General features: G+C 54.2%; 1 protein-coding gene across 8 annotated transcripts in view; it reads right to left on the reverse strand.

Annotated features, from left to right (window-relative positions):
• Positions 1-21,819, reverse strand: part of COL13A1 (collagen type XIII alpha 1 chain) — a 143,740-nt gene extending 121,921 nt beyond the window's left edge. For all 8 annotated transcript variants that reach the window (XR_009559420.1, XR_009559419.1, XM_060286746.1 and 5 more), the window contains exons 1-2: positions 21,689-21,819; positions 2,960-3,029 (exon numbers count right to left, since the gene is read on the reverse strand). Coding sequence is in view for 6 of the 8 variants with exons in the window: in XM_060286746.1 (XP_060142729.1) it covers positions 2,960-3,029; positions 21,689-21,693 (75 nt within the window). In the remaining 2 variants the exon portion in view is untranslated. The remainder of the gene's footprint in view (positions 1-2,959; positions 3,030-21,688) is intronic.
• Between the last annotated feature and the right edge of the window lie 595 nt (positions 21,820-22,414).

Genomic DNA, 22,414 nt, shown 5'->3' on the forward strand with positions numbered 1-22,414 from the left:
CAGAGCCGTCTCGGAGGGGGAGAGGCGTCAAAAGCCAACCGGAGGTCAGATGGAGAACACCGGAAAGCTTCCAATCACCCAGCAATGATTATTGATGATAATTTGTTGAACATTCATTGAGGATCTACTATGTGTGGAGCACAATATTAGGCGCTGGCCAGAAAAAAAGTGAATAATGCTTTGCGGCACTTTACAATTGTGTAAGTCCTTCTGCAAGCATCAGGAGCCTTAAAATGTTCATAAGGTGGTTTATAAACTCTGACCCTCAGGAGATAATCGCAGATGCATGATTCGCGTACAAGGATGAGAGTGGTGTTTTACTGACTTTGGGGACCGCAGACATTTCAGAATGCCAGAACTCCACCTTGCCTGTTTCCAGCGTTCCCGAGAAGGTCATCCATCAATGTCAAGTGCTCAGTACTGTGCCTGGCACAGAGTGGGTGCCCAGTGAGGGGCAGGGGCAGTAACCGCTGTTACTCAGCACAGGTTGGCAGCCACGTGGCCCAGGCCTTAGTGTGGAGGAGGTACCTTTACCACGGGGTGCGAAGCCTCAGGCTGGGCAGAGGGGGCAGGTTCAGGGACCCAGCAGGACTCAGCCCATCCTAGGAGATGCGTTTTACTCTGTCGTTCTGCTGTCTGAGACACCTCTGTGCAGCCCTCCAGTCCTTCCCTGCTGACTCTGCAAAATGCTGGGAGAGCATCTTACTCTCCTTCTGATTTTGCCTCCGTTTGGGGCCTCTATATTCTCCCGGTGTTGCTCACCTGGCTCTGAGCTATATACTTCGGGCCAAACTGCCCTCTGGGGAATTCTCCAACACTCGGGACACCCTCACAGGTTCCCCTGCTCACTCTCCTCCCATCTCCCGGCCAACTCAGTCCCTGCTGGTGGCCCTTCGCACAGAGGACCAGTGTCAAGCCCTTCTTCCCCCCCAGCACCTCCGAGCATCCTTCCTCTCCACCACCTCGGAGCGGCTCATACTGCTTCACAGCTTCCTCTTCGCCATCCAAGAGCTGAAGCACCCTTCCAGTTCTTCCTCCCTCCTGCCACATCCCTTCCTAGCTCTCAGCCTCCCAGGACCATCCGAGTCAGACTCTCCCAAGCACTAAATGGATACCTATTGGTAGGCCCCCACTTTAATGGAGGCAGGACATGAGAAACCCAATCAGGCGGGGAAGGGAGAAGGACGAGCCTGTCTGCCCGTAAATGTGCCCCCGACACCGGGACACAGTGTTTGATAAGGATTTCAGTGCATCTTTAAAGTGCAAGAGGAATCGAGGAGAAAAACAAAAAAAATAACAGTAGTGCTCACTAGGAATCAGGGAAGTACTAAGTACTCTCTATGAGGACCTCACTGAACCTCTGCCATATACCTGGAAGGCGGGTATTATCCTCATTTCTCAGACCAGGCCACCGGGGCAGAGAGAGGTTAAATAACTCTCTGAAGGTCACACAGCTGGTAGATGTCAGAGTTGGAATTCAAACCTAGATCTTCCATGGTTCCAAGTCTCCTGCCCTTCACCAGCATTCTATACTTCAAGCAAGAACAATTGCAACTGACCAAGAGCTACGAGGACGATAGACACGGTGGTTTGAAACGCGGGCTGCCCCACAAACCCCGATGCACACAGTTGCTCTGCCCAGGCCGCGTCAACACACCCTCACCTTCATCTCATCTCATTAATCCTGGCATTCTTTCCCCAAAAGCCATCACAGATCCCATGGCTCAATCTCTGGGACCCCAAGGGAGGGAGGGAGCTTCCCAGGGCTCCTGGACACCCTTTTAATTAACCCAGATGACCCTCTTCTGCCTGAGGCCAGCTGAATCCCGTCACGGTCTCACCAGCTCCCGTGGCACCTGAACTGTGACTCCCAACTGTGACTCAGCCCACTCATGCTCCAGTGAATGTGGTCCCTCCACTTCCCCCGTGTTCAGCATCTGTCGGCCTCTTGTCCCTGGCCCGGGGACCCTGAGTGGGGCCTCCTAGGGCTCCTCGGCCTCTGTGTCCAGTGGAGTGTCCTGCCACAGTGGGCATCCAGGGCCACACTCTGAGCTGGCAGTGGCCTGGAGCAGGGCAAACCCTCGGCGGTTCCTCGGGAGTGGTACCTTGCTCCACACCCTGTTTCAGCTTCCTCCCTCAGCCCCAAAGGGGTGCAACCCATTCCCATGACTCATGGCAACGGTGAAACTTGCCCATCTGTCATTCTCGTAGCTTAATAACGATGGTGGGTGACTTAGAAAACCATGGCTTGTCAATATTACTAACTGTAGACAATGCAGTTAAACCTCTGCGCTCGGGACCCAGGCCACAGCTGGGACTGAATGAGCAGATGTGGTAAGGAGGCGGCCACACAGCACAGGGGAAGGGCACTGGAACACGTCCTCGGTAGGGAGCTGCCCATACAGGGTAGGAAACAGCAAAGGCAGACTCGGAATCCACCTTGGACTGGTCAGCTTGATCACACCACATCACGCAGCAACCTTAAGCTTGTTTGTGTGTGTGTGTGTGTGGCCTAGATACCAGGCGGTGAACACACAGGCCCTAAGCCACCTAGCTGGGGCAAGGTTTTGCAATTACAGGGCAATTCATTCATTTGGGCAACAAGCGCTTCTGAACCGACTATGTGCCAGGAGCGAGAGGCACAGTGGCAGGCTTCTCTTCAACTCCACGTAACACCTCACAAGTTGCCACACCCATTATCTTGCCTGATTTCACAGCCCGGTGTGCACAGTACCTGGCCCATAGAAGAGTTGATGAATAAATGAAAGATTGAATAAGCAAAGGAATGATGGATGGGGGATGGGGCCAATCAATCGGTACATGGAGGGTGAACATCAAGGACACTGTCATTTCCATCTTCCAAATGAAAAGTGACGCTCTGAACAGGGTGTGGCATGGCCACTGAGAGGGCCTCTGGTGTGTGTCCCCATCCTTGTCACCCCTTCGCAGGGCTCCTTACCTGGCGGGCAGTGACACCCTGGAGACGTCTTCGGGGTCTCCCGGCGCCTCCGTGAGTGGAGCTTCCATTTCTGCACAAGGAGATAGAGAAGAGCGGTCACTGGGAGTTGTAAACGCCAAGTTCTGGAAAGCGGCTGGGGGGTGGGAGAGAGAGGGGGCGGGGGAGAGGGGCCGCCTGGGGGCTGGCAGGGGGACTGGTCCTGGATCAAAGGCTGGCCACCGGGCACCTGGATAATAAGAAGCAGATGGAGAGGTCCCGTCTTGGTAACCTCGGGGTCTTATGTCTTCGGAGAGCTCTGAAGGAAATTAACTCGAGCACAGGACCCTATAAAGCAGTGTGGCCTTCCTGCAGCTCACGGGCACAACGACCTGCTCTTCTTGGCTCTCTGCTAATTGCTTCCTGTCTAGCTCTGGGCACCTGTGGATCCCGGGAGCAGGGACAGTGACCTCTTTCCTTCCGGTGTTGCTCACAGAGCCAGGTACAGGCAGGCCCTCTGTCCCTCCATCAGAGCCCTTTCTCACCAGCTTGCCTATCCTTGGGCCAATCTGGAAGGCCCCAAAGATGCGGCAACAAGAAGACTGAGACGCCTGCCCTCAAGGACCTGCCACATCCGTGGAGATGAACCGATGACAGGTACACACCTGCCAGCCCTGACACCTGGAAAGGGCAGGGCGCTGAGCGCTGAGCGCCTCGGTCCTCACCACCACCGAGGGAGGGGATTGCGGGGTGAGGTGGGGGGAAGACAGAGGTTAACAGGTGTGCCTCTGGGTCAGACCGCCTGGGATCCTAGCAGTTCTTGGCCCCTGAGCTGATAACAGTCCTGACCTTATTGGTTACTGAGAGGATCAAAGAAGTTGGTGCATAGAAAGAAAGGTGCCCAGGAGGCATCAATAAATGTTAGCTATTATTACACTCATTTTATAGGTGAGGGACCTGGGCACAGAGAAGAGACTAACCTGGCCGAGGTCACAGGGGAGGAAGGCTGAGATTTGGACCCCCTCTCTCTGAAGCTAGTGCTGCAGTTAGAAGCTGGTGGTCCCAGAACCAAATTGGCCCTTACATGTTTTTTGTTTTTGTTTTTGTTTTTGTTTTATGGTACGCGGGCCTCTCACTGCTGTGGCCTCTCCCGTTGCGGAGCACAGGCTCCAGACGCGCAGGCTCAGCGGCCATGGCTCACGGGTCCAGCCGCTCCGCGGCATGTGGGATCTTCCTGGACCGGGGCACGAACCCGTGTCCCCTGCATCGGCAGGCGGACTCTCAACCACTGCGCCACCAGGGAAGCCCTAGATGTATTTTTATTTGGTTCCCCCAGTGATTTTTTTTTCATTGAATTTGTCCCCAGTGTTTTGAAGAGGCTGATTTCACATGAAAGTCTGTGTTTCTAACTTCTCTTGAAAAACTGGAAGATCTGGGCCCATGGGGCCTGTACTGTGTGGCTGGCTGTGACTGGCTCTCCTGTGCACTGTGGTCTCCACCCTGACCTGTCAAACGGTTAGGAGGCCGGCTGGCTCCTCACAAGCATTTCCCCAGCACATGGCTTCCCGCTACTGTGGAGTTCTGCCACTCAGGGTGAAAGGTAAAGGAAGTCACGTGAAAGGTGTCATAGGACTTGGTGTCACCTCTGGCTTGGCAGTGGAGAGGGAAGGTCAGGAAAGCTTCCTGAGGATTCACATCAGACTAATGTCTGCTGAGCACCCACTGTGTACTGGCTCTAAGCTGGGTGCTTTCACAGGGAATCACATCTATTTTTCATAATCAAACTCTAAGGTAGGTTAAATAGTGACCTCATTTCTTGCTGAAGGAAAGTGAGGCTCAGAGAGGCTGAGTGACTTGCCCAAGGTCATACAACCAGTATGTGGTGGATGTGGGATGAGAACTCAGGCCTTTTGATATAAAGTCTACTCCATCCTGCTGGAGAAGGGTGTGTACAAACCCCCCTGGAAGAGGGAGCTCAGCCATTGTGTGTGTGTGCCTGTGTGTGCGTGTGTGTGTGTGTGTGTGTTGGGAGAGGGGCAGATCGACAGTGTTGAGGGGAGAGCACAAGGGGGCTGGAGGTCAAAACACACAGGAGGAGGAGAAAGCGAGGAATGTCCCAAAGGGAAGACCGTCACTCAGAAAGGGAGGCTGGCACACAAATACTAGGTGGATGACTATCGAGGTGGGCACAGAGTGGCCACTGGGCAAACCAAGGACATCCCAGGACAAGGTCTGGTGGAAGGCCCTGTGATGCCCAGCTCTGAGCCTAGCTCACTAGTACCACTTTCCAAGGAAGGGACTGTACATACCTGCTTCCACATCCCTTCCCACCAACAACCTGTGGGCTCTTCAAGGGGCTTATTTGCCAGTGGAGGAGACAGACAATGAATAGAGAAACAAATGAATATATAACCCAGGCAGCAAGAAGCACTACAGAGAAAAATAAAGCAGGGTAAGGGGACGGAGAGTGACGGAAGGTGGTATTTTAAACTCGGGGGTCAGGGAGGTTCTCTCTGTGCAGGGGACGTTTGAGCAGAGAGCTGGCAGAAGTAAGGAAATGAGTCGTAGAGAGATGTGGAGGAAGCGTGTTCCAGGCAGAAGGAACAGCAGAGGTGAAGGTTCAGAGACGGGACTGTGTGCCGAGTGTTTGAGGAGGAGGATAGGGGACAGTGTGCCAGGAGGGACTCGGGTGAGGAAGGAAGGATGGGAACGTGGTGGGGGGGCAGATCTTTTGGGCGCTGGCAGAGACTTTGAATTTAGCAGCACACAGATTCCTGACATGTCCATGGCTTACTGACAGCCATAAAAATCTAGAGCTAGTACAGATGCTGTGGTGAGCCATCCGGGTCTCCCAGTCAGGAGAGGGTCAAGACTCACCCTTAGTGCCAGGTATGTTGGCTGCTGATGGCTGAGCTCCTCTCTAGGAACCACTCTCACCTTAAGCAGTTGCCTTGACCAGGGTCATGTCCACTCCCCCGGCAACCCGCAACCAATTACTCATAGATACCGTCTGATCCCTAGGCCTCAATTCAGGATGAGCTGCAGAGCCCCACGGGACCAGCTGAGGCCTCTGTCGTGACCGCGTCACGGCTCGACCCTCTGCCCACCCTGCCTCCCTCGCCGCCTCCAATGTTGATCCGATAAGCCTCTTGCTCACAAACCTCCGCTTCAGGCAAACCTGGAGTGACTTTCACATTCCCTGAGCCTTCACTTGACCCTCACCGGCGCCCTGTGCAATAGGCAGGCCACAAATCAGCCCCATTTTACGATGAAGGAAACAGACTCAGAGAGCGAAGGGGAATTGCCTTGAACAGGTAAGCCACAGAGAGCTTAAATTCCGGGTCTTCCACCTTCAAGTTCGGTATTTTTGTTCAATTCATCCCATATACGTGGAGCTCCTACTAATCGAGAGACTGCAAACTGGAGAACAAGACACCATCCCCATCGGCAAAGGGGCTTGCGCCTCCCGTGGGAGAAGCACGTTGAGAAGTGTCCCGCTGACTGCAGACTCTGAATGCTGAGTGGGTGATGGGGGCCTGTGTGCCCAGGTAAGGGTCCAGACCGAAGGAGCCAAGCAAGGGTTTGAAGCAGAGGAGGCACATGGTCAAATCTGGCTGGTGTAAGGGCCCTCCAGCAGCATGCTGAGAACAGACAAGGACAGTGAGAAGGTTGGAGGCTGAGGCTCCTCTCTGAAGGCTGTCAGTCATCCACCCAACCAAGAGATGCTGGTGGGCCAGGCTACGGCCTGGCAGCATGACAGAGAGCGGCGGGGAAGGGGTACGCACGAGGAAGAAGGGACAGAGCATGAGGTGGACTTGGTGAGGGGGTAGGGTCCGGGCTCTGCTGTGGGTGGCCGAGATGCCCCCATGGAGAAAGGGCAGGGGCGAGGGCAGGCTTGTGGAAGGTGATGACTTTGGTTGAGGACAAGCTGAGTTAGTGGAAGGGTCCGGGTGGGAGGGGCGCATGTGGCTCCAGCACTCAGGAAAGAGGCCTGGGTGAGAAAGGTAGATCCGGGAATCAGGAGCGTCCATCAGGAGGGGCAGGAGACGTGTGAGAGGGCAAAGCCACTGGGGACACCGAGGTGTGAAACTGGCTGCGTTCAGGGTGTGGGTGTGTTCTCTCGGCCCGCCCAGTGTTTATCTTTGAAAAGCATTAAATCGAAACATCATCGCAGCCCTTTGAGAGTCTGGGCCTCAGCCCCACCCACTGACCCTCGTCTGCAGCTCATTCCTTCTAATACTCAACCCCAGGGATCCTTCCAGCCCCTGGTCCTTCAATCCACGGGTCCTTTCCCCTTTCCACTGTTCCTCGCCTGCCATGTTTCACTTCCCTCCTTCTCAGCTCTAATTCTGTGGCCAGTGACTATAATCACTCCCCAGGCTCCACCCTCGGCTGTCTTGATGCCCTGCCCCTTCAGCACATGCTCTCGGCCAAGCCACAAACCTGGTAGATGCAACGTTTCCACCTACCCCACTCCAGCACCCAAGCAGCAGATGAAGCTGGGGAAGGGGCCCAGCCTTGCTGACCGGCCTCACTTCATTCATGATCATTATCTCAGAGGAAAGCCCAGCAAGCATACCCCAGTCCCTCCATCTCACTGTCCTAGTAGTTCTCACACTTTCTGTCTCCAACCCCAATGTCACTGTCACCTGATGACCACGAAGAGGCTCCCGCCCCGAGGCACACCCGCCCACCTGCATCTGTGCTCTCAGGTTAGGCCAACCCTCCACCAGCACGCAGGCAGGTCCCCCCTCCTGCCCTTATCCTGGGTCACTTACACCAGGGGTCAGCAAAGGTTTTCTGTGAAGGGCCAGCTAGTAAATATTTTAGGCTGTGTGAGCCATGTGATCTCTGTCACAACCATTCAGCTCTACTGTCGTAGGCGAAAAGCAGAGGAAGCACGGCTGTGTTCCCATAAAAACGTACTTACAAAAACAGCCTTCCAGTGGGATTTAGTGGTCGCTTGCCTACCCCTGATGCAATCTTTATGCAAACATGCTGCTCTTCCTCCCACCATAAAAAATAAATGAAAAATCCTCATGGACCCTGTTTAACTCTTTTCCTAGAAAAACTCCCTGAAGGAGGGTGTCTCGCCTGCTCTCCCCTGGACCACTCCCACCAGGCTCTTACCCTCCCTCCACCTGGCTCGCTCTCCATGAGGCCCCCCCCCCCATCCCGGTCCCCAGCGCCCTTCTGCAATATATTTGCTAGCCTTCCTCCTTGCTTTATTTTCTCCTTCAGATTCTGTTGTTGTTGTTGGCTTATTTATATTGCTTATTGTCTCCATCCCTAGAAAGCAAGTTCCACAAGGACATGAATATTTTGATCTGTTTCATTCATTGCTATATCCTCAGTGCCTACAACATGGCCTGGCACATGGTAGGTGCGCAATAAATATTTGTTGCTTAGGAGATGTCATGTAGGTCTAGATCTCTGATCTCTCTTGTAAATGGGAAGATCCGGCAACACTGGGCTGTGGTAACAATCGGGTGGTGCTGAGTGACGGCTGCCCCTTTTAGGTGGGCATGTGCTGTCCAGCTACCCAGAGTACCACCCCACCCCCAGCCAGTCTCACCGACTTAGGTCACCAGCCTGGCCCCCTTAGGCATCAGAGTTTGAGACCCTTGGTTTGAAATCCCCAGGCTGAGGCTCAGGGCCAGGTGTAAAACTTTCTGAGGCCCTGGGGTGGACCTCCAGCGGCCCTGGACAGAAAAGCCTTCCTGCTTCACCCCTGCTGTAAGCCAGGGCCTCCTGGAATGCCCCACACAGCCAGAGCTGAAATACCACCAGCCTGATCATTGCAGCTATTAAAATGCCTGTATCAGTATCAAAGGGAAAATGCCAAGTGGCCACTTACTCTCCCCAGAGAATGCAGCTCCGGCCTGGCCTGGGGTTTAGGGCCCACTCCCTCCCCACGCTCAGCCACAGGCCTCTTAAAGGGCTCAGGCTCAACCTGGGCCCCTGTAATATGTGGGTGGGTCCAAGTTGTGGTGTGAGGAGGGAGCCCATAGCAGAGGCCAGGTGAGCTCCTCACTCCACAGCCATGACCTTGAGCCTGGCACCTGCCCTCTCGGAGAATCTGCAAAATAGGGATATTACCCACCTGCCAGCCTCTTAAGTGTTGCCGTGGAAAGTGCCTTGGAAGCCATGAAGCACTTACCAGCTGGAATTATTAAATAGGAGTTAATATTAATAATAATATTCAGTAGCTACACATACAGAGCAGTATATACCGGGCACTGGGCTAAGTGCTTTAGCATTTAATAGTTAATTTTTGGTATTAGTGTATGACTCCTATTAGAAGCCACCTGCCCTTGGAGGCTGTGGTGGGACTCTCTTTTGGGTTAGCACAGCTGGCCCCCAAATCCTGATGAAGCATACTCCATGGGGAGCTCGGCAATACGGATACGCGCTTGAGCTGTCTTTGGGAGTGCCAGGACCTTGGGGTCTAGTCCCAGCATTCCCACTAACTGTGTATTAAGAGAGAGATGGAACCCCTCTGGGCCTTGGTTTCCTCATCCATAAAATAGGAATACTATTAGTTATCCACTGGACCATACTGGACAGCTGGAGGGGTAAAATGAGATGAGATCAGAAAACAGAAAGAGGGGTCCAGATGTGAAGAAGGGTGAGCACCTGCTGTGCCAGCCTGTTTTTCTGAGCGGCCAGATGAAGGCCACTTCTCTCTCGAGCTGGTGCCAGGCCTGCCTCCTTCCACCTGCCACAGTGAGGCTGGCCTGGCCTCATGCACTGCTGCCGACATGTGGTCACGCCCCTCCCCCTCCTGGGAAACTCAGACCCCCTCTTCCCACAAAGGAGAGGGTGATGGAGGGTCCTGTCTGCAACCCTGCCTTTTGACCACAAGAACTAGAAGTTGAAGGAAGGAGTCGCCCATTGAAATGAGCATGCTGGGCAAAGCTCTGGCCCCTGTGCCAGCATCTGATCACAATGCTGGCTCACAGTGGGTGCTCCATTCCAGCTGCTGGAGTCTTCTCATTACCCTGTGCCATAGCTGCTACTGGGCTGGTGCCCCACTGGAGGCTGAGCTGGCCTTTTGAGGGAAGGGCCTGGTCTGGTGTCTCTGAGCCACACTTGAACCAAATTACTTACTTTTAGGCCTGTCCCCCGCTAGGATCTATCCCTGTGGTCCCAGGTGGGCTTTGGCCTGGGCTTGGGCAGAATTCAGATCGATGGAGATGAGGGTGGGGGAGGGCAATCCAGGGAGAAAAGCAAAGGCACGGAGGCAGGGCCAGGGCTGCACAGTGCTGGCTCTGTGGGCCGAATCCCAGGGACTGCAGGAGAGGGACAGATGGGTTTTGTTAAGGGGACAGGCCTGTGTGTGGCTGCATGCCCCGGAGTGCAGGCAGCAGAGCCGAGTGAAATCGAAGCGGAGGAAATGGAGACGCTCAACTCACCCCCACCAGAGCTGGACTTGCCCCGTCCGCTCCGGGAGCCTGTGTGCTGGGGGCCGGACCGGGTGCCGTGGGGGGCCTGAGGAACTGTCTTCTCCCTCCCTCCCCTCCTCCCCTTCTCTTTGTGCAACGGACTTGGTGTCTGATCATAGACTCCCAGGGCCGTGAAGCAGGGCTGGAGGATCCTCCAGATGCCACGAGCTGCCTCTGCCACCCTGCTTCACCAGAACCACGGAGAGATATTGCTCCAGGCTCTGCAGATCAGAAAATTGGGGAAGGAGGCGCCTGTCCCTGTGTGAACTTTCTAGCCTTCATATGAGAAAGTTCTTCCAGCTAAACTAAGTCTCTGCTGCTGCCAGGGAGAAAGGAGCTGGGCCCTGGACTGTGCAGACGTGGGTGGGAGCCGGGTTAGCATGGGGCCTAGGACCTCCGGTTTCAGGGGCTCGGAGGTCATCCATGGACCCAGGGCAGGATGAAGCAGGGTCCCCCACAGTGGAGTGGGGAGGGGCTGGGGGCAAGAGTGCTGGGACGGAAATCAGAGCCTCTCCCCCACTCCCTTCCCTTCCACAAATGGGTATCGAACACCTATGTCAGCAGAGCCACGCAAAGTGCCGGGGACCCACATGTGAGCGGAGCAGACATGGAGGCTGTCCTCATGGAGCTTACTCTCTAGGGAGGGGCACATAAGAGTCTCCAAACCACACACATCAACGTGAAGCAGCCACTGTCATCAGAGCTCTGGCCAGCGGGGGCCAGGTGCTGAGAGCCAGTCCTCGGGTACCGACTACGTTGGTTCTTCTTGGGGAAGTGACAGCTGATCTGACATCTGAGGATGCGCAGCAACTGATCAGGGGAGGAGCCCAGATACAGGGGAAACGGGCTAAGACCTGATGTAATACTGTGCTTCTAGTGAACCAGGCAGGAGTATTGCATATATTTACTCACTCAGCACTCACAGCAGCCCATTCATGAACGCGGAAACTGAGACAGAGACAGGTGAATTAACTTGCACACAGCCAAGAAGGGCAGAGGCAGGATCTGAGCCTGGCTCTGAGCCCATGACCCTCTCTGTATGCCTGTGCCTGTGCGGGTGGGGGTGAGGGAAGATGGGCTCTTTTCAGGAGATTGCAACATCTATTTACTGGAGAGACAGGCACTGCTCAAAGCACTCATCTTAACTTTTTTTAATCCTAAAAACAACACTCATAAGATGGAGATACTCTTATCATCATCACCCCATTTTATAGAGATACAACCCAAAGCACAAAGGGGTTAAACAACTTGCCCAGTGTCACACAGCCAGTAATTAGCAGAGCTGGACTTGAACCCGGCAATCTGGCTCCAGAGTCTGTGCTCTTAGCCATGACCGTGTAGAGTCATTTGGCTAGACTTCAAAAGTGAGCGGAGGAGAGCCATGAGGCTAGAGAGGGTGGCAAGGGCCCCATCCTGCAGGCCTCATGGACCATATTAGGAAGCAATAGGAAGTCTCTGTAATCAGGGAAATGTGGAGATCAAATTCAGAGTTTTTGAAAGATTACCCTGGCTGCCATGTGGATGATGAAGAGAGCAGGGCAGGGTGAACGGGTTAGGAGGCTCCTGCCGTGGCCTGGGGGACCCAAGGGTAGCTCAGGTAGGGAGGTACAGGCAGTGAGACAAAGAAGAAGACAGGTTTGTGGGAGGCCGAGAAGGTGCAGTCGGTAGGACATGGAATCAGTGCAGTTAGACGCCAGTGCTGGGCATGCAGAGGTTCTGGGGAGGGCCAGACTTCCTGCTCAGCTTAGAGACACTGAACGTGAGGTGCTGTCAAGACATGCTGGAGGAGTGGGATGACAGGTGTAGAATGGGTCTGGAGCTCTGACAAGATGAAGACCACATACAACATTACAGCCAGAGCTGTCTAATCATGGAACATCCAGCTGCATAAGGTAGTGATCTCCCCGTCACCGAGGGAGTGTAAGCCTGAGAATCAGGGGTGCTGTCGGGGATTCCTTTTAGCACATAACTCCTTTCTTTCTAACATTCTGAGTTCGTGGAGTGGGGAGACGCTAGAGGTGGCAGGACCACCCTCCCTTCCCATGTCACCGAGTCTCCCCCTACCCCTGGGAAACCTCAGTGCCAGCTCACAGGGAAGTCGCTAAGCCTGTTCCTGGAAAAGCCCCAGCTCATGCCCCTTTCTGCATCCCTGTCCCCAGAGGTCACCCTTCCTGTCCTGCCTTACAGGCCACCTTGTCAGAGCATGACCTGTTGCAGAAAACCTCCAAGTGATGGCTTAAGAGGCACCTTCATGGGGCATCTGCGGCATAAGAGGTGACTGCAGGTGTAAAGTCCCTTGGATGGCAGAATCCCAGGCCCTGTGACAGCCTATGGGGGGAAGATGTGTCCTCTGAGGGCAGCAGGGCCTCCCCTGCTGAACTGAAAGAACAGGTAGGGGACTCCTCTGGCGGCCCAGTGGTTAAGACTCTGTGCTCCCCTTGCAAGGGGCACGGGTTGCACCCCTGGTTGGGGAACTGGGATTCTGCATGCCACGTGAAAAGAACAGGTAGGAATGAGCCTCCTGGCGGGGGGGCGGGCGGGAGGGCAGGTAGACCGGGTGAGCTGCCCACAGCAGGAAATGCCTGAGCTAAGGAAAGACGGAGACTTCCCTTTGGACTGTGGGCATGGAGGAGGCCTGGGAGGCTGGGGATGGGTGACAGGAGAGGAAAGGGGGCTGAGGAGGCCCAGCCCGTGTGGACTCCAGCCATGCGGGATTTTGGGAAAACCCACAATAGCCTCCAGGAGGGGAGACAGGGGCCCAGTGTCCCCTGGAAAGGCTGTGCCCAGCCTCTCAGGCAGGCAGTTCCGCCCCTTTGTGCTCGGCTTGCCCTCACTCTTTGAAGGCTCAGAGGAGTCCCCACTGCGAGCAGGCCCATTCCCGCCCTTTGGGCCACAGAGAGTTTTCTGCAGGGAGGCCCACACCCAGGGCAGGAGGCCTGCAGAGGAGCAGGGAGTGTCCGCATGCCTCTGCTGCTGGGGCCTGCCCGCCACACAGCTGGGACCCCAGCCTGCCCCAGCCCTCCCAGCCCCTCCCCACACCCGGGCCTCAGTTTCCCTTGGAGGAAACTGCTGACTTCCTTTCCTTATGGAGGACTCAACAAGACTGCTTCTGAATATAAATGTTTCAGACATTACATGAAATTCCTAAAAATCTTATATGTTCTGGTATAATGTTATAAGTCATAATTCTAGTTATTATTTTAAAATGTATATCTCAGAAATAACTAAATTTCCTTGTCAATTGCATTATTATGAACTTTCATCAAATCTTTAACCGTGGTCAGTTTTAAGTCTTTTGTTATTTACAGACAGTTCTGGATGTACTCTGAGGCTTTTGCAAAAATGTTCCTATAAAAGGGTTTCATCTTCAAGGAATTCATGGAAAAGACTCTGACAAGTACAGGCTTCTGGTAACTGACTACACTGCTGAACTGAATGAATAAGCATTTTCAGAACTCTAATGGAAAACTGATGAACTCATAAAAGTGCTAACAAAAGATCAAGATAAAAAAAATTAATTACATGGGACTGAGTGAACTGATGAGGATGATTAGAATTTTTGTGACTTTGTCTGAATAAAAAAAAAAAAAAAAAAAGAACTGCTTCTGGGAGGGACAGAATCCAACCAAAAGAGGTGGGAGAAGGATTCCTAAGGCTTCTGCTGAAACTTCCTTTCTTCTGGAGGGCAAAGTTGATTTTATTTTTTGAAAAACCAAGACCAAAACCCAAACCCAACAACCCCGCTCCAAAACAATAAATCCCACTGCTTTCGCTTCTTTAACCAACCCATACTTTCAAACTGTGCGGTGTACAGTAGGACTGTTATTGACATCTCATCGTGATCCTCATTACTGCCACCATCAGCCCCTGAAGCGCTGCTCAGGACTCAGGCGAGGGGCCTGGGGTAAACTGCACAGGATGCTCCTGGCTCAGGGGAACAGATACAGTCTCTGTCTCTGTCTCAAGTACTGTCAGCTGTGGAGTTTGTTAAACAACCTACTGCCAGACCCTACCCACGGGGATTCACATCAGGGTTTGGGGAAGGAGGTCAGCTTTGGTGTGTTTTAAAGTTCTGCCGGTGCCACTATGCAGCCTGCCCATCACCAGTCCAGGGACAGGCCTTTGAGGGTGTGCAGACATGAGAGAAGGAGGGGAGAGTCACTTAAAAAAGTTTAGTTACTATAGAACTTTTATCCCTATTTTGCTCCAAAAGGAGACACTCAGGCAGCTACAGAGGCACACAGATAGACACACATTATATAGCAAAGCAGCAGGACAGAAGAGAGAGAAAGAAAAGCAAGGGCAGGGTGATAAAACAGAGCTGAGACTGGAGCTTATGCAAAACCTTCTGCCCGAAGGACTCTGCTCTGCCGTGGGGTGAACACCAGATTTGGGGCTAAGCTTCCTAGAGGACAGTTCAATGTCCAAGAGACAAGACCCAACTCATCCCTCCTGGAAGCCCAAACATTCTGGAAGCCAAGGCTGGACAGGGACTTTCTAAGGGTCCTCATCACCAAGGCCTGCTGTATCAAAAGGCATTCTCAGCTCCATTCTTACAACAAAGATGGTAATGTGAGCTGATGCCAAGTCAGTTCGGTAAATGCCACCTCTGTGGGAGCTGAATCAGACTGAACTAAACAGGTCCCTAGCCCTGGCCTATGTGACCTGCCTCAGCTGACAGTGAAATATGGTACTCTATACAGATTGTATACACATGTGGCTCTGAATGCCAGCTCTGGGGCCAGACTGCCTGGGTTCAAGACCTGGCTCTGCTACTTACTAGCTGTGTGACCTTGGGAAAGTTATGCACCTTCTCTGGGCCTCTGCATTCTCTTCCGTAAGAAGGGAAGAGTAAAAGTATAACCACTTCATAGGATTATTGTGAGAATTAACCGAATTAATAGATGTAAAGCTCTTTGGATACTGCTTAATAAATATTAGCTATTAATAAAAGTTGTAGACATGATACAGCCTCATTTTATCTCCACCACTGATGAGGGACGTGGTAATGGTTACATTTGCTATTAACTGAATCTTGCACCAACTCTGTGAGGAGGATGTTATCCCCATTTTGCAAATCAGGACACCGAGACTCAGGTAACACAACTATTTAGCAGCAGAGGTGCTGTGGGCTTGCCCACTTTACTGTTTTGCCCCAACCAAAAACATGCCAGGCAGCCTGGGCAGGTGAAGACAAAGCTCCTGACACTTGAGAGTAGGGGATGGGAGGGGACGGATGCTCCTAGCTGCTCTGTACAGGTGGGCACACATCACACTGAGCTATCCCCACTCTCAGCCAGGACCAGGGGTTGCAGCTCTGACTGAAGAGGAGTTAATCAGTTCATCCTCTACTGATTGCTGTGAAACACCCAGCTCCAGGGCACACCCCCTGAGCAAATGCTGAGCAGACAGCTGGGTCTGGGTTGAGGGCAGTGGGTGGAGGACAGCTGACTGAGACGGCTTCACTGGCCTCCAGCAGTAGGACCTTAAATCAGCAACTAATTGCTGAGGGCTGCCTACTTTGTGCAAAGCCCCAGGCAAGACTCAGTCAAGGACTCAGAGACCAGTGACCTCCTATCCCTGCCACTGGGTTGTATGAGGTCAAATGGAGAGACGAGACGTTTAAAGGCAATGGAGAGGAGGGCACACTGCACAATGTGTTTGAAACTGAGCCGTGGTCGGCAGATAGATTTTTATCTGGTGCATTGACTCTAATAGACTGGGAGTGGCAGCCTGGAGAGCTGTGTCGAGAAAGATTCTGAGGCCTAGGTAGACTCATGGGGCATGGGCTGAGTGATTAGTAATGCCTGCCGTGGTTCTCGGGTAAGAAAAGTCAGCACGTGTCCTGTCTATTTTCCTTCTCTGAGCTAGATGCTTGGCATGGCCAGGCAGTTCTTCAGGAAGTCGGAGCAGGGAGAGGGCCTATTTGGGGTCGGGGTGGTTTGGGAAGACTTTCCAGAGGGCACTGGGGCAAGTCTGGAATGATCAGGAATAAGGGGAAAAGGCATCTTTCTGAGGGTGTCAAATTGTGAAACTGTGCATAAGGCAGATGGCATACTGCTTCAGATGCTTTGACTTTTTCCCACCATCTTCTTACGAGGGCTGGCTACTTAATGAGGTCCTCAGTCTGGTTTGGAGCTACTTGCTAAGTTTAAGGCCTTTGGAGAAGCAATAAAACTTTAACAGCTCTCCCTAGTTTTATCTATGGTAAATATTGCTCTGTATTTTAAAAAATTAATTAGAGTCAGGAAATAGCTCTTTATCTTGAACCTCAACTCTTGCTAGTTCGGTAGCAGTTTCCTGGAACAGTGTTGAAAAGGATTCCGAAGCTGTATGTAAGCTCAATGTGAAAGTGTGCGGCAATCGATTAATAATGTCTGCTGAGGGCAAGAAGTGGAGAGTGGAGTGTACACTTGCCTTGTCTTGGCCACCACTTGGCCAGACAGTTACTACTGTCCAGAAAGGAGAAGGTGTGGTGTGGAGGAGAGGTGACTGATGGAGACAGGGGTCCTACCTCCAGCTACTCTGATACCTGGTGTGCAGCTTTCCACCTGTTTTCTCATCAGTAGAGTGAGGGGACTGGACTCAAGGGTCTCTGAGGATCTTCCCTCTATTAATTCCCCATAAGACTAGTCATTTACTCATAGTGTGGAAAGGGGAGTAGTATTAGGATTGACTCAGTGGAGCGCTGGCTGCATCTGAGGGCACCTGGAACTAAGCTCTGTCCATTAACTGAGGTCCAGGCAGCTGTGATGTACACAGGACACTCTACACAGGCCCACACCCCACCATTCACACACTCTCCCTTTAAGAACCTGCTCCTGTCCTCAATCCTAGAGGACCCCATCCAGAGCCCCAATCTCTCAGCCACTGCTCTGATCTCTCCTCCAAATGCTCCTGGAAAGAGCGCAGTAGGAGGCTCCTGTACACACTCTATAAATGTAAAACATTCCCGTTACAATGGTTGCTATTGTTATTTTTAGGGATGAGGGAGTCTGCCTGGGGTTCCCTCAACATTTTAGCTTGGAAGTTTCAACCACTTCCTCGCCCAGGGGTTTCTTGGGGTGGAAAATGCCCTCAACACCCAAAGGACTGGATCACAGATAGTGAGATGGAGGTACAGTGACATCAGTTTTCTCAGCTATAAAATGGGGTAATGAGAGTATCAATCCTTAGGGAAGTCGTGAGGAGTGAAAGAGATAATACACGTAGCACTGGGCCATTGTGCATACCCTATAAATGCGGGACACTCCTATTACAGCTGCTGTTACTCTTGCTGTTGGGGATGGGGAGTCTGCCTGGCATCCCTCAGCGTCCACCCTGAAGGAGGCTGCTGACACCCCTTGCTCCCCCTTGGCCTGCAAAATGGATCTGGCAAGTTTAAATTCCACCCTCTTCTCTATCACCGCACACCGTCTGCCCAGCCCTAGGTGCCATCTGATTTCCTCCATTTGGGCCATTCCAGTTTCTTTTTTTACAGCAAGCAAATCAAGTAACAGGCAGCTGGAGCGCTCATTAAGGGTTCCAGACCAGGAGAGAGGCGCTGATGGGGGAACAGCTGGAGCTGAGGCCTGGAAGCCACACTCCCAGCTCCCCTGAGCTGGCTTCCTGCCCCCATGCTCCTCTCCTGGCACTGACCCACCCCTCCCAGTGGCTCAGCCACTCAGATCTGGGCCTGTGCTCACATCAGTCCCAGCTCACCTCATTCCAGCCTCTTCTCCCTACTGGGTACCCTCAGCCTGGCCTGACAGCTCCCTCTTCCTCCTGTCTCACAGTCACAGCCTCTGCCCCCAGCATGCTGCTTTCCCCACTGGGATGAGTGGTGTGCATGTGCCCCTAGATTCCTGCCTCCAGGCCTTTGTCCAGGCTGTGTGCCTCCCCAGGATCGCTCTGCCCGATGCCCTGCCTCCATCCTTCAGGGAGTGGCCCCGGGCTCACCTGCTCCGGGACGCACTGCCTGCCCCGAGTCCCCGGGAGCTCCCCAGACCTTTACAGAGAAGGAATCTGAGGTGCAGGTGCAGGGCACAGCTTACCTAAGGCCACACGGCTGGCAAAGCCCAGCTGGAATCCTGGCACATGGGGTGCCTTTGTGCCCTTCGCAGGCACGAACCCTCTGCATGTCCATTTCACAGAATCATTCTGCAACAAAACCATTCCCCCTCTCTCCTCTGCCAGGCCTTCTCACCCAGGGGTTTCCACTGGTCCCAGTTCTCACTTCTCTCCTCACCCTTCCTCACCTTTGCCCTTTGCTCTGATCTGGGAGAACAGACCTAGGACAGGAAAGGGTGGAGGAAGGGCCTCCAGTTGCTCCTGAACACCTTTGATGGCCCAGAAGCTGCCTGCTCCTAGCACAGCGTCATCCCGTGGACCTTTCTGCGGTGACGTGCATGTTCTATGGCTGCGCTGGTGGCCACTAGCTACAGGTACCTTTGAAAGATGGCTAATGTGACCAAGTAACTACATTTTAGATTTTATTTAATTTAAATATAATGAGTGACATGTGACTAATGGTTACCGTACTGGACAGGGCAGACCTTAGAGTGTCCCTTCCGGAGCCACTGGACTGCAGGCTCCGTCCAGGGGAGGCCTCCTGGGGTTATCACCATACAGACTAGACCACCTGCCACCTCTACCCACAGGACCGCTCCCTCCCTCTGGTCCCAACGCCCTCTGCTACTGATCTCAGGTCCCACCACTGTGGCTGCCATTTCCATTCATTCCCCTGTCTCCACTAGTGCCCCTGACCAGGTCACAGTCCCCTCTGGCTGCACTAGCCTCTCGTTTGGCCTCCCTGCTCTGCCCTGCTCTTCCACTCATTCTGTGTACGTCGCTGCCTTCCTCAAGACCCTTCCACGGCTCTCCAGTGCTCTTACAAAGAATGAACCGTCTCTAAGGCCCCTCTTGACCTCGGCTGCCTGTCTCTCTCCAGCCATATCTTCCACCACTCAGTTCCCCAAGGCAAACCCCTCCCTCTGGCTTTCGGCTTCCAGAAGTTGTTCCCTTTGCCCTGTACTCATCCCCATTTGCCTGGAGAACTCCTATTCACCCTTTAAGTCTCCACTTGAAAATCACTTTCCCAGGAAGCCCCTGCCATCGGGTAGCTGCATGGTAATCCATTCCCCAGATCTCCTCTGCTTCCATTATTGTAGCTTTTTTCACACGACATGGTCACTGCCCATTCTCTTCTCTGTGTCCTATTTGCCTGTAAGTTCCAAAGGGCAGAAGTGTGCCCCCACAATGCCTGACCCACAGCTGGCTCTCAGGTTCAATTGCCGAATGAGTGGATGAGGATGAACAAAGGAAGGTGGCGGGCAGAGTGGGGAGGGCACTGGAGGCGGGGTCACTGGAAGCTTAGGTTCCAGTCCTGGATCTTGCCACATGACTCTGGGTAACCTACCGCCCCTCTCTGGGCCTTAGTTTCCCCGTCTGTAAAATGGGGGTCTAGAAGTCAGTAGGAATTTGGAGAGGAGGACTCAGCCTGGCAGATAATAACACTGTCAGCCCCAAGGCCGAGAGTATGATGCTTGACCTGGCTAAGTCTTAAGCAGAGGAAGCCAAGATCTGGGAAAGGGCTGGGCATGCCCTGGCCAGCAGGAGGGGCCAGGAAGGGGAGAGGATGCAGAGAGGAACTGAGCGGAACATCCAGGGTCAGATGTTTGTCCCTCAGCAGCCAGGGCCCCAGGGATCCCTGGGGCAGTCCTCACTGTCCTGACACCCTCCCCACCACCCAGCAGTCCCATGTGCACCATCAACTAGCCAGCAAAGGCCGCCTGCCGGCACTGCTGAGTCCAGAGGCTTCCCTCGGAGTCCCGGGGGACACTGGGTGGCCTGACAGAGCCCTCCAGCTTCCCTGAGGCCCGGTGGGGCATGGGAATGAGCTGAAAGTAGCAGTCATGGGTGCACCTCTGGCATCAGTAAACTTGTCCTATGACCACCCTGTCTGCTCTGGCCCTCTGACCTCGCTCTCCGTGATCACCCTGGAGAGCTACTTTGGCAAGGAGCAGCCTTTGCCTGGTAGAGGCACCCAAGAAGAGCCTGGCTGTGGGGAACTGGTGCACCATCGGCACCCACTGCAGTTAGTGCTGGGCTCTGATGCTTGCTGTCATCACCACCGCTTCGATGGTAGATTGGAACTCAGAGGGCTTAGGGTATTTACCGCAAGTTGCACAGCTTCAGTAGCAGAGTGGGGACAGAAACCAGGCCTGCTGGGCTCCACCTCCTGCTTTTCACTGTTCCATACCACCTCCTACTAAGTCAGAGGTCCCCTCCCAGCTCTTCCCCTCGGAAACCGTCCACGGCCAGCCTGTTCCAAGAGTTCTTCTCAGACTGCTGTGGCCTTTACCTGTGGGTCCTCCCCTTCATCCGGGCCCTGGATCCCTGTGCTGTCCAGATTCTCAGAAGTCACCAGGCCTCACGGTCTCCTGGCCCAGCCTTTACTCTGGTGGCACTAATGAGACCGTATGTCCCTACTTCCTGTGGTCTTTTCATGAAGTCCCGAGATTGCCCTGGCTAAGAGACACTAGTGGCTTCTAATACACTTGGGTTCGAGGACATTTTGGAAATGGGAGAAAGCTCAGCATCCTTTTCCCAGAAAGACACACCGACACAAAATGTTGGGGACCATTCCAGGGAACCAGGGACAAGAAACCCAGCTTCAGAACAAGAGGGTAAGCGCTTATTCATGCCCAAGGACAGCAGAACCAGAACGACCAACACCTGGGCCCTAGCGTTCTGGGCAGGGACCAGGACACCACCCCTTGCAAGGACTGCCTCCCTGTCCCCCTCAGCCCCTTGGATAACTCACTCCCTCTCTCTTCCCAAAGGAACATGGCAATAAAAGGCAGCACTGATCGTCGAGGGATAGATGGGGAGGGCCGCGGGGGCCCAGCAAGCCTCGCCCCCGGCCATCGGGCTCAAGTCCCACCGCGTGGGCGCTGGGCGGCTCTCTCAACACCCTGGCGGGGTGCCGGGAGGGAGAAGTGGCGCCTGGCCGCCTTTGCGCGCCTCCGCGCCTTGCCTTCCATCACCTGCCCCGCGCGCTCAGGGCGATTCCGGCGCGGAACGCGGGAGACGCCTGCCAGAGGCTGGAGCTGACGGGTCCCGCGCTAGCCGCCCGGGTCTTCCTGGCACCCTGCAGGACGGCGTCCCTCCCTGCCCCCACCCCTCCCGCAGACAACTGGTGCGAGGCCGGGGCGCACGACGCGGCGTAAAGAGCAAGAGCCCACGGGCACTGGCTGGTTCAGAGTTTGGAGGCTGCGCGAGGGGGCGCCGTGGGGAGGGATAAAAGGCAGCAACAAAGAGCACAGACCTCATCCAGCAGTTGGTTGACTCGTCCCAAAATAGCCGGCTCCATTTGCTGCTCCCCACGGTCTGCTTCCAGGCGCTGCACCCGGGCCTGCAGCTCGGCTGTCCGAAAGTGGGCGAGCAGGCTGAGCGCCAGCGAGCAGAGGGCCAGCACCAGTAGCCCGCACGACCCCGGGCTCGGCAGCCGCGCGCAGCGCTCCGCCGGCGCCACCGCCACCGCCAGCGCCACCGTCCCGGGCGTGTCCAGCTCCCCAGGGCCGCGGGCACCGGCGGCTGTCGCTTTGCGGGAGCGCTCTGCTACCATCCCCTCGCGTATTGAGAACCAATAAATAAATAAATAGAATAAATAAAGGCGAGAGCCGCTGTCCAAAGGCGCGATCCAAGCTGCGGGGCAGGGGGAAAGGGCTTGTGTCGCTGGAAAATGTCCCTATCCTTGGCTCCCGGCAAAGAGGATGGAAAAAATAGCAGCTGGAGGGGGAAAGCCGAAAAAACACAACCAGCAGTAATTGGGGTACACCCAGGTAAGAAAAAGAAGTTACTTCGAAGAACGTTCCAAGTCCAGGAAAGTTAGGGGAATCTGGCCGGCTCTCCTTTCCGCCCCGTCTTTCCCTTCAAGTATCTGCAGAGTCCTGGAGTTGGTTCTGCGCCGTCTGTCCTTCTTGGTGTCTCCCGTCTCCCGGGCGAGCCAGTTTCAGTCCCGGGGCGAAGGGGTGCACGTGGAGGGCCCCAC

This window comes from Globicephala melas, chromosome 16, assembly GCF_963455315.2.
Source record: "Globicephala melas chromosome 16, mGloMel1.2, whole genome shotgun sequence".
Taxonomy (NCBI): Eukaryota; Metazoa; Chordata; class Mammalia; order Artiodactyla; family Delphinidae; genus Globicephala; species Globicephala melas.